Below are 13,789 nucleotides of genomic sequence, written 5' to 3' on the forward strand. Positions count from 1 at the left end.
ACTCCTATGATATATAATAATGATCCACACAGCACCTAATGTACAGCAGAGCGGTACCCACTTACTCGCTTATTTTTATTTTTAATTTTTACATAAAAATTTAAATTTGCATACGAGTACAATATTCAGATTTAAAATTTGGAGAATAGCTGGTTATTATTAAAGAAATAATAATAGAAAAAACTTATAAAAAAAAAAATACAAAATATATAGGCAATATCTAATATAATTGCATTTTCAGTATGATAAACTTATTGATAATTATTTATTTTTAATTTAATTTAATATTTATAATTTGCATATGTCTTAAAATCAAATATTTTGTCTATAACCTCTCATTCCTAAATCTAGCAAAATTATGATAATTTTTAAATAATATCACATCCATTGTATATAAATATTTACATAAAGTAAACACTAAGTTAAATAACAACTCAAAATAATGTTTTAATACTATTATAATACTAAACCACAATAAAACAGTTATTTACTCAACATAATTATTTTTAGTTTTGTTGTATAAATTTAAGTAGTAATTTTTGAAATAAAGCTGCTAATTTTAAAAGTTTTCTATAGATAATTGCTTAATGAATGTAAAGTACGTTGTACTGTTTAGGCAATAGTATTACATTTATTTACAGATATAATAAATATAATTTGCATGTCAAATTTTAATTTTAATTCTTTACAAAAGATATAATTGTTACTATAATTACTATTAGTTAAATTATAATAACTTAAAATAGTTTTTAGAACTGTTTAAAATTTAAGTACATTAAATTGGCCATGTGGCATGTAATTGGTATTCAAAATTAATAGCACTACAACACTGTAGTTTTGAATGGATATTATTTAAATACGTGTTACCAATAATATTCTAACTAAATAAACTTACTTTTGTAGATACGTATTATTTACTAAATGTATAGTGTATTAAAAATTAAAAATTTATTATTTCAACTTAAATTTCAAAGGTTTTAACAATACAATACTAATAGTATGCATGTTTATTGAATTATAACACGCCTATCATATATTGTAATCTGCCCACAACAATAACTCAGCGTAAATAATTTTCTCTTCGTAAATTTTTCATTGGGTATGGCACTTAATATATTATATTACTCCCATTTTCATTATCTCGTAGTTATAATAACAACTCAGTATTTTGGACATGTCAAAATAGTTTATAAGGCTAATACCCCAACATATTCTCTAATTTAAATTTATATGCATTGAATTCTTAATAATTTAAATTGCAAAGGAATGAAAATAAAATTTTAATTATTCAGTACCTATATTTGATCTGAGCGTTAAAGAAATGAGGAATTTCTAGGGGAATTTGTTTTCATTAGAACTGTCGAGAATTTCTGATTATTCACGTTTGACTTATCAAGAATCTGAAAAGGGACCTATTCGAAACGGTCCACTAGTAATAATTAACTTTGAGGAGTGATATCTACTTATCATAGTACATAATAATCGGTACATTGTTGCTTAAATAATATTATGATAGATAAGAGGTACAAGTGTAATAAGCGCCTTTTCAAAAGGAGAGGTGGACAACGGACATCTCTTTTAACTTTTAAGTGTCGTTTATGAATTTTCCAATGGAACTTTCTTGATATAAAATTTGTGATAGTAATTCGACACGATTTATATCAAAGGGAAAGGAAGGAATTTGTATCGCCAAACTTGGTCACTTATATTAGGTATATACACTCGGATGTCGTGTCCCCGCGGTACTTGACCATTCTTGTACATCCATATCTCCATATTATCTCTATATATTTCGGTGTCCCAGACAGATTATTTGTATTTTGAAATTTTACTTACGTGAAACTTTTATTCAGTTAATACAAAAACTGATTCAAAATTAATGATTTCTATACCATTGTTAAATTTTACCATGTAAATAGGCGAAAATAATTCAAATGATGAATCGCTTGCATTCCATAGTGCAGTATCTTGCAGTAAAGTATCGTTTAATTAAAACTTATCTACCGCAAGACATCACTACGTATTTAAATATATATAATATAATATTCAACTTAATATATAAAATCATTATAATGTATTTCATTGAATATTTAAATATTTTTTTATAATAAAAATAGTATCATATTGTTAAATTATATGAATTAAAGTATGTCATAAACCTAAACATATAATTAGTACAGCTGCAGTAGATACATGTCATCTTGTTGCTTAAAAACTATATACATGCATGATACATCATATAAAGAAATACTGATCATTATAAATTATTTTAATTATTTTAAAATTTGTTATTGTAAAATATAAATTTGTCATTATCTATTATAGTATATCCAAACCAGAGAAAGTAAACACAAGTTTGCTCTAACAGTTTTAGTATATTGAATTTATGATGTCTTTTTAATATTTAAATTTCTTCTCTTATATTTCTCGTTTGTAATCAACATAGTAAAATATATTATGCATATCTACATATTATTTTCTACCATAAAAAATATTAGAAACTAGTTAGTGACATATAATATATATGTATTATAAATAAAATAGTGTACAATTTAAAAATGCGTTAAAATTATAATTTACTCTGTATTAAATGTATGCAAATAACAACGCTTTGAAATAAGTTTGAAAACATCAGTACAGAAAATTGAAACTAAACAAGTATTTAGTAGCTTCTAATTATGTAAAACTTCTCTGACCTAATTAATAAAAATTACAATATCCTTTGAACAGACTTTATCATTAATTACGATCCTTCTACTAATATTTTTAAAATGTTTACAATATAGTTAATAGGTAATATTGGTAATATTTAATATCTAAATATATATTTTACGAAAAATAATTCACGAGTTAATTAATTTGAAAAAATAAATAAGTATACATATTGTATATTATATTTTTAGCATGTCGTGTTAAAAATACAGTTAAAAAATTATATGATAAAAATATCATGCTAAACTTTTTTAATGTTTAAATCGATAATTAATGTTATAATTCATAACTTTGGCACCTATTATAATCGATCGATAAAATCAACAACCTGCGTTAATGTGATGCCGTATATTTAAAACTATTAAACATTTGAAACAGGTGTTTTTGTGGTAGAATTGTTCGAATATTGGTTAGGCATTGGACCACGTGAATCAAAACTATAACTAGACATTCGCTAATGATGACACTTTATTAATGCATCAATTTATTGACTCATGTTATATTATAATAATTTAAAAAACTATCAAAGTATAGTGAGTTGGAAAGCTAACTAGAGTATTCTAACTGTAAACTTAAACCAGCAAAACCGAGAAGTTAAATCTTTTAAAAACATACACACCCACATACATTCATAATAATAAGTATTTTTAATTTTTTTTTAATACTTCATAAAGTCATCATAGCCATGAAAAAAATCATATCTGGAATAGCATATATGTGTGTGTGTGTGTGTGTGTGTGTGTGTGTGTGTGTGTGTGTGTGTGTGTGTGTGTGTGTGTGTGTGCAAGAACCAACCTTTTTTGCCAACCAAGCAGCTGGTTTTATCATATTTTGAACTCGTCTATAACGAAAATGTATAAATTAATAAACAATTTCAAAAATAGTTCATAAAAAAATTTTCATGATGAAATTTTAAATATTAAATATTAAATAAAACTAAAATATATTAGTGTGTATCTAATAAAATTTAAAAAAAAAAACCTTTTTAAAATATCTATTTTTTTTTTATTTAATCAACTAAATTGGGTACTTACATACATTTATATTGATTGACTTGAGTGTTTAGTCCTTTATGAAATTGAAATATATTCAACTAAAATAATGCATTTCATGTTTAGTCCAAGTGTTTAATTTAAAATTTGTTTTTCTAGAGGGCTTACTGTTCATAAATATTTAAATTAACTAGAAAGCCCAAAATTTACCCTTTAAATATAAGAGATCTTTTTAAAATGTTAGTTCATGTATGATATATGATTACTCGAATACTATATAATTCAAAGCTACTTAAGCCAAAAGTTTTAATATTAATAACTGAAAAACAGGATATAAAGTAAAACAATTAGCGAGAACTGATAGGTTTTAAATTTAAACAATAATACCTATACCAAATTTACATGTCTGAACATGTACCTAGCTAGTTTAATGATAATGTGAAAGATGTCACTATACAATACCTTAGAGTAGGTAAATTATAAATTAAAAACACGCACAGAAAATTACGCAACAACCGTGTAGGGAACACAAGAAACAACACTTTAGAAATTATGGTCTGTGAATATTAAATTCTACTCAAATTATAGCAGTAAATATAATGGTTCGTCGAAATTGAGTTTATATAATATTTATTATGATAAATTATTTACCAACTATATTAATAAGTGAAAGATGCACTTTTCTTAGAATGCTATACATTGAATTTCAAAAGGATTAATAAAAGCATATTGGACAATCATTATAAGTATTATGATTTCTTTTTGAATTGCCCATACATCTACCTAAATTACGTATACCTACAAATATTTAAATATAGGTATATATTTATAAATTATATGAATTAGACAATAGACATATATTTTTTTAAACATTTTCAGTATTATAAATTACATTGTTAATGGAAAATAATTATTAAAAATTAATATAATGACAAATATTCCGACCATAAAAAGCGTTAAGTAAACCAATAGTATTATCAACATGTACAAATACCTCCTAAAAGTATAGTTAAAATAAATAATTATACCTTAAAATAATGAAAACATACACGTGCTAACTATTTATATATTAAAATAAACTTTTAGAATACATACCGAAAAAAAATGTAATAAATATTTTAAATATCACAAAGTAATACACCAAATCTATTTTCAATAAAATACTACATAATATCATTAATATTCACACTGCACAGATTTAATAACTATTAAGCGATGTTTTAAATCATAAATGAATGACTTCTGAAAGTATGATAATATAATAAAATTATAAACGTATACACAACCAATAATTTATCAATGACACAAACAAACTCTATAAGTTTATAATCCTAAATAAATAATAAGATTTCAAACAGTAAATTTATTTTTATTTCATCTTTAGATTTCTGTCCACATATCGATTATTACATCGTAAGTAAAGTCATATGAGTATATTTTGTATTTAATTGTTTAGACAACATTCCACGAATTTTAATTCTCCTATTTTTTCATCGAGTTGTGCTGATTTTCGTACGCCGTAGGTGATATACTAAAAATCAATAAAATACAGAAGAGGTTTTGAATTTTACTGAATACCGTTTAAATATAGTTCATTCACTATACAATTATATGCCTATAAATAAGTTTCTCAGCCACGAATTACTATTATCTAGACTTCAGACATTTAATTACCGTTTTATTTAAGGATTATTAAATGGGCAAAACGACAGCCCTCGCCTTTAAGAGAGACTCAGTATCTGCGTTCTTATCAACACTCGATTTCAAGACATTTTTTACATAATCACAAGTCGGTCTAACTTTACCGTCTACACTCTTCTCCTTAGAATAATGCGCGCATACGATTTATATACTAACTGACAAATGGCTCTTTATATCATTGTCATCGAAGTTTTATCGTACTAATACGTTTAAATTATTACTTATCTTTGTTACTATTACTGTAAATAGTAATTGGCGTTCATTTAAAAAAAAAATAAAAATTATAAAAATAATAAATAAATAAAATAAAATATAATACCCAATTAAAATCATTAATGTAAAATCCGTTACTTATTTTTATGTATGCTTTGTATAATTTTTATCATGCAAAGTCGTTATTTAAATTTGAGAACCAGTATAAATGTCCCAATCTACACCATCTATCAATTTATTGTTTCATATTATAACTATCTTTATTATTCAATCAATAAATAATATGTTTAATAACAATAAGTATTCAAAAATTCAAATTTTAATAATTATGTAAAATAAGAATATGATTTATTTATAAAAAAATTGTATATAATATATATTTATTTTGATAACTACCGTTTTATAATGTTTTTACAAAATCTGAAATTAAAAATTAAATATTCTTCAATTTAATAATTATAATTTTAATTTCAAATCAATAAAAGATATTGATTTTATTGGTGTTTTGTACACAAATAAAATCAATTTTTGTTTTTATACTTTATTTCCTTATTTTATTAATAAATATTGAAGTGTTTTATTTTCTATTAAAATGTATAAAAAGTTCAACATTATCGTAAAAGAGTAACTAAATCATTAAATATATTTATATATATATATATATAAGTTATTCAATAAATCTTTCAAACAAAACAAACAAATATTAATATAGTATTTTTTGTTAAATTAAGTGGAAAAACAATTCCGGCATATCATAAATACTCTTTTAACCATGTAAATTCTTTAAACTTATTGAGCTAAAGTTTCTGTACACAAAAATCAGAATAAATTTTAATAATAGGTATGAATGACCTCCTTCTTGTAACCAGTAAAATATTATATAGTTGCTGAGTTTCATAATTTTCAATGATGTGTTTTTAAAAATTATATGCTTACACTCAGTACTTAGAAAAATATAATATGAAAAATCCAATGATATTTAAAATTTAAATAGAATTTGAAATTGAGAAGCAATAATTTATGTATGCACTCAATAATTGAAATACTTAATACTCAAAATTTAGTTTGACTAAAATCTAGTACAACTTATAAATTCATATTTATTTATTTTTCTAAAATAATCTTGCTTAAATTTCGTTAACAGTATAAGTTTTTTAAATAAATCATGTGTTTCTTTAAGCTGATTAAAATGTAATAATAATTAAATAATATAGGTAACTTTCATTCATAACACTTGAATACAAATTTTAAATTTAACATAATACATTGAGTAAACTTTCATTTTAACAAAGAAAAAATGTGAGTAAAAGAATCTAAGCATTTTATGCAATTCTCTATACTCAGTCTATAGTGTTAATAAAAATAATTTTTTTTGTTGAAGCAAGTTTATATTCTGTCATTTTATATGCTTTTCACAATAACATTACATATTTACCTACTGTCATTATATTTGTAAACATATATTTTACTTCAATTACAATATTTTTTTTAGGTCAAAAATTAAACAAACAAATATTTTTTCGTTACTTACGTTATTTTTTTCAAAACTAAATATAAATAACGACATTTGATCTGATTGATAGATGCTCAAAGTACAACGTTCTTTATTATGTGTTATCGAAATACAATGTTGATGAATGCCTTGATAAAACTGAATTTGTAGCTAGTCATATTTCATTGAATATTTTATTACTAAAACGTATATGGTGAATAACATCAATAAAGGTACTTAGTGGTAAGAATATTCTGAAACATTAGGTCAAATTAAAGATTTGGCTAACAGATAAATTAAACCAATTACTTCATTTTAATTGTTTTTACTTTTTTATTTCATGTTCAAGCCAAAAAATAAGTTATCTAATATTCTTATTATCCAGTTAAATACTAAATTTAATTATAACCAACTAGCTACAATATTATTCATGCACAAAAATAAACATATTTTATACTATCAATTTTGGAACCTCTCCAATAAAACACTCTCAATTAATGAAACATTTTATAAAGAGAATTTTTTTTATTTCTTAGTACACATCATTAATTTTTATATTAACTTTTTCATATCAGCTCTTAAAGCATGTGCATAAATAATATTGATTAATGTTATATAAATCCATTAAGTATAAATTATAGGATTCTTTAAAACTAGAACAATTCTTTAACGTTAGAAAATTTAAATTGATTTTTTGTTTTATCATTATTATTATTAGTAAAACAAATATAGTTTAAAAAAAAAAATAACTAAAAAATGAAACTTTAAATTGTAAAATACATAAAGCAATTATCCATATGCATTATAGACATTTAATGTAAATATTAAACAATAAACACTTACTCTCGCCGCTATAAAGCAAAGTTAGATTTTTATACTCAGTTCTTAATGTTTCTATGGACGTTGCTAAACTCTTTGCTGCTATTTCTTTTATAATTTCTTCTCATTTTTCCAGAAACCAATCACAATTTTATATTCGAACTCATTAGACCTCTTATGGTCACAATCACACTTTGCATAGTATGCTCAGAACTGCAAATATCAATAAATCCTTGAACCACTATACTGCTATTAATTAAATATTAATTAACTATTTATGTATACTTTTTAACTATTATTTCTATATTAATCTGTTTCTATCTAGTACCTAACTGATTACGTATGTTAATATATTGTTCTTAGTAGTGCTAGTGATTTCGTGTATTTGCACATCAATCTTACTAAGTCGTATTTAATGCTAGATGACATAGAAATCCATTTCAAGGTGCCATGATTAAGTATATTAAGTTTTATTTTGCATATCTTTGCATATTTAGAGATTTTTTTCTATTTGATATATTTATGTATTTTTCTATTTTGTTAAGCATATTTAGCGTATTTTTGGCCAACATTTGATGAAAAAATTATATTTTTACATTTCATAACATACATGGGAACTTTTCAAAACGTAAAATTATTAAAATAACGCAGCAGCCATTATTTTATTCGGTTAATCAGTGTATTACTCTCAAATAAACAACTAATAGAAAACATATTATATGAAATATTCTTAAGTTCTTGGTACTTTTCAATGGTTTATTCTTAATATCAATAAAAAATATTCAAATATTATTAATGATTTCTTTTTTTTACTTGTATATTTTAAGTACATAGTTTTAAATTTTTAGTGCATATTAAAAAAATATATTAGATATTGTAATAATATTTGATTACAGAATAGGTATGAATGTTAATTTTTTTATAAAATTTTAAATATTATAATAGATTACGTCTTTAACTGATATTTATTAAGTTTTGAGAGTGTTATACTTATAATAGTTATTATGATGATATTATATTATGAAGCTGTGTGGATTAATAATGTGAATATTATTACAATATTAAATATATTATGTAACTATGTAAATTTATGTTAGTTTAAATTTACTCAATTTTTCTAAATTCTTCCAATAAATTCCATACATTTAGTTACTTCAAAATAATCTATAATCTACTGATTTTCATTATTTTACACGAAGTTTTATTTTAAATCGTTCGTTATCTCACTATGTACCTTTGTGATCGTGTTAAAAAATATAAAATTTTCCTATAATACTGTATGACCCTTTTTCTATAAGTTTTTCGATTTTAGACACTGTCTTCTTAAATTTTTAGGAGTATTAACTAGTGTTGGTTCAACCATATAAATTTAAGTTATTTCTGGCAAATTTCGAAAACACAAAATAAAAATATATTCAAACTTTGAATACAATAGAATTGTATTTCATTGAATTGCATTAATTTACATAATGGCACATATTCATATCATCAGTTACTACATATTTTTATACGTCATTTTATTACCCATGGAGCAAAATCGTATTAATGAATAGGTACACTCAAAAAATTGGATTGTAATCATGTTATTGATAATTTATTTTCTTAATACATAATATATTACTATATTTAAAATACGATTGTGCAATTTAATTTAACTTTTCGTGGTATGGTCATTGTGCTTAAAAGCTAGTAGCAGCACAGTTCTGCCTCACCTTCTTCTACCTAGATCATTATCTCATTAATTATCTAATAAAGTAAACACGATGTTTTAAAAAATATTTAATTAAAAAATAAATATTTTCACTGTGTTAAGTTAGGTTTATTCATTTAAATATTGTTTGAGTGTAAATACCTGGTAAAGTTTTACATTTCAAGTTTTTGGATGCCAAACTTGCAATAATGATATTTTCACGATATCAATATAATATGATCGTCTTCAAAGAAAAACAAAAATTATAACAGTTATCACTCTTATTATTTTAGTAAAAATAGTTGGATCTATTTTTGTCTATCTGGCATTGGTAAGAAGTGATAACATAATATTATCTAGATAGGTATCTGTAACATTATGAAATATAATAAATTGTCTTAATACTCTACTCTACTCTATATAAGTGTTTAAATAAAATAAATATTAATATAGATGTAAGCTTAATGCAGCAATGATATCAAAACCAATACGTTTCATTCGATAGTCGTTTTTGGTTGACATACCAATACATTTTATTCTCTCTGTAACAGGACCTTGGTTATTTCGTAAATTTACAGAATCGATATCTTTGGTGTTTAACTCACTAAAATACGCACAAATTATTCAAATACAAACACCGCATACCCAAGTATAATAGTAGAGTTGGTAAGTACTAAGATAAAAATATTCATGACTTTTGCATAATAAAAATATGATGTCCTTTGTCTGTCATCTCATTGAAAAACACACAAAATTAAATAAAACTTGAAAGAAAATCATTTTTTTTAACTACCACATCATTGTTTAATATAATTATTATTATCCAATGCCCTTATTATTTCAACAATTAATGCATACAGTAAAATACGTTTATATTATATGTATTACAAGAAAAAACTAGAATGATATCGTGTTTATTGATAACTGCACATTATATTAAATACTTTCCATATCATTTAATATACAGCAATAAAAACTGAGAAAAATGGAAATTACAGATTTCGATATAATGTTGGATTGTGTTGTATCCATTATTTCACAACAAACAATTAAACAATAAACATAATATTTTAAATGTATTACTATAACTAGTGTTTACTATTTTATGTATGTATATTATATATTATTTCTTACAAAAAACAGCTGCAACGTATGTAACTAATAGTATCCGGTTTGTTGATATTTGCGAGAATATATCATCCGGTCGTTCCATATATGACCCCATACCAAACTCTAAAGTCGAAATTCTGTTGGAAATTATCCAAATTAAATGTTTCGCCTCCAATGTATATATTACAACTATTCCATCTACTATTACTCTCACCATCCAATATGTACACCGTAGATTTGTATTATGTCAATACGTTAATAAATTTGTTACCTAGCTTGTAATTATCTACATTAGTACCTCATTATTAAGACCATTTCACACTCGTATTCAAAATATTAATATATTATATTCAAGTATCAGTAAGCTATATAATTTTGTGTTTTTAAACTACACCTATATCCATACCTATTATACCTAAATATAATAACACGCGCTCTTTACACAAATTATATATTATTATAAAGCCTGTTGATTTATATGACAACGTCGGGCGTCGTCATTATTCACAAAAATACTATTCAATAAAAGCTGACCGCAGCAGTAATATTATTGTACTTACCTTTATTGTACAGTGATCAATAAGTGGTAAGATAAAAAATTATAAATTGATAAGCATAAATCTACAAAATGTGTTATGTGAAAAACCACGGTTTAAGACAATAATTCATTATCACCAATGAAGATAATATTATGATCTGTATGAAATTAGTCATTCATAGAAAACAAATACTATATATTGATTCAAACAGAAATACATTAAAATTAAATAATAGATCAATATTTATATGATAGTAAGTACTCTTAATGTAGGTCTTATTTTAAGTTAAAATTACTTTAAACCAACTGCTCTTTCGTATATGACTTAATACTTAACGCATTTCAGTAACTATGTCTCCAAATTAAAGTGTGAAATTTATAAAATTGCAAATATTTTTATACTCAAATAAATTAAGTTTAAAATAATTGAAATAATTATCAAAATCGCAAAAACCAACTTTAATATTTTTTCTGATTATTATTATTATTGGATTAATCCAGAAATCATTAACCTATGATAACATAATATGATTATAATATATATTAATATAAAATTGTTACATTTTAAAATGTTGTATTTAATTGGTAAACAAATAAGTTTTATTTTTATAAACAAAAAGTACAATTTATTTTTTCAGCTCACAGACGAATGCGAACTGTTACTAATTGTTACATGGTCAGTCTAAGTATCTCCGATTTGTTTATGGCTTCGCTCAATTGTCTACCAAACTTTATTTATATGCTCAACTCTGATTGGGCTTTTGGTTTGGAACTTTGCATGGTATCCAATTTCGTTGCTTACTGGACAGTTGCATCATCAGTTTTTACATTGGTCGCAATCACCCTCAATAGGTAAGTATATAAATGCAAATAGTTTAATTCTGATCCTAATAAATGTAAATACGCGGTAAATAAAGTTTCATGATCAGCAACTACGGGCTAAAATCAATAACAATAATTTTACATAATAAACAATTTACGATATTATTATTATAGTATCATAAGGAGGTAACATATACATATTTTCACATAATTAGTAATTACATATTACTATTCCATTTAAATTTCAAATATTTATCAATTTATCAGATATATATATTATAATATATCACAGTGATACTACAGAATCAAGCTTATTATAATAGCTATACAGTTACAAAAAAAAAAAAATTCACCACATCGTATTTTTCATCGAAACGTCAACATTATACAGGCTGATTGTGGTTGACGGGCAATACATTACTGTGGCGTGACGACAATCTTGGTGTCGACAAATCAACCAACATTCGTCGTCATATTATAAATTGTACTCCAGTCACAGCACACAACAAAAAAATCACCACAGACAAAAATGTTGATGATCGTTGAAAACGTATTTTTGTTTCGTTATTTATAATAGTCCACTACTATATATACCATATCCCTCCGAGCGCTGTAAATTGCTCCGGAACAGTGAAGCCCCACTATAAATTATAAAAGCATGCAGTGCTGTTCAAATAATAAGAAAAGGAATTTTTTTCCATATTACGTATTTGTGCCAACGCTGTTTTGCTTTTACTTGGTGAAAATAAAAGCTATTTATCACATAGGTGCCCGAGCCAATAGTGCGGGGGGTCATGTGAACCAATAATATGTCAAAACACCGTAAATTGCACTAGAAACCGTCATAATTTATAAACCACCATAGATCATAATATGATACCTGTAACCTGTTACATTATTATGTATATAATCCATGTATATTTTTGACCCTCATTATTGTACTTAGAGTTTAAATACAAAATATCATGAATATTAAATAATCCTCTAAACAATTAATATTATATTATAATTGTATAGCTTGTGACTGGTTAGTATTATAATCTTATCTGTTTTTAATTTCCAAAAAACATAATATAATCATAATTTTGTGAATCCGTTGTTTTTGTTTGCTTGCAAATGATTTGTTAATTTTGTAGTATAGCTTATAATACATTTATATACCCTAAACCCTTTTATTATAAAACACTAGGTTATATAAAAATAAATTAATATGATTTACGTTATAAGTGAAAAATATACTACCAGCATTATTTATATTGTAACTGACAATAAACAGATAAGTAGGTATGATAAATGTATTTATACGTAACAATAAAATACGAAAAGAAATTATTGTGCTACAAATATTTTACGAAATAACCACTTTTAAATTATCAGGCTAAGGCCGAAAAAATACTCATACATGTGTATTACCTAATATTATATAAGAGATAAAAAAAAACGCTAAAGACCTGATACATTAGCGATCAAATGTATATAAATTATTTTTCAAAGTATATATTGATGAATAAAATAGAATGTTATAAACCTAACATTATCTTTCTCTGGCTAAAATACATAATTAATGTATAAAATGTTAATACATATGCATTAAAAAAAAAATAAGTTACTTGCTGACTAGACTAATTAAAATAAATATTTATTAAATTATACATCAAAAAAAAAAAAAAACACCAAAAACAACAAATTATATCAATTAA

At 23.8% G+C, this 13,789-nt stretch overlaps 1 protein-coding gene across 7 annotated transcripts in view; it reads left to right on the plus strand.

Annotated features, from left to right (window-relative positions):
• LOC114127237 (tachykinin-like peptides receptor 86C) overlaps nucleotides 1-13,789 on the plus strand; it is a 110,913-nt gene that overhangs the window by 69,877 nt on the left and 27,247 nt on the right. For all 7 annotated transcript variants that reach the window (XM_027991444.2, XM_027991451.2, XM_027991441.2 and 4 more), the window contains exon 4: nucleotides 11,906-12,119. In XM_027991444.2, coding sequence (XP_027847245.1) covers nucleotides 11,906-12,119 — 214 coding nt within the window. The remainder of the gene's footprint in view (nucleotides 1-11,905; nucleotides 12,120-13,789) is intronic.

This window comes from Aphis gossypii, chromosome 2 (assembly GCF_020184175.1).
Source record: "Aphis gossypii isolate Hap1 chromosome 2, ASM2018417v2, whole genome shotgun sequence".
Classification (NCBI taxonomy): Eukaryota; Metazoa; Arthropoda; class Insecta; order Hemiptera; family Aphididae; genus Aphis; species Aphis gossypii.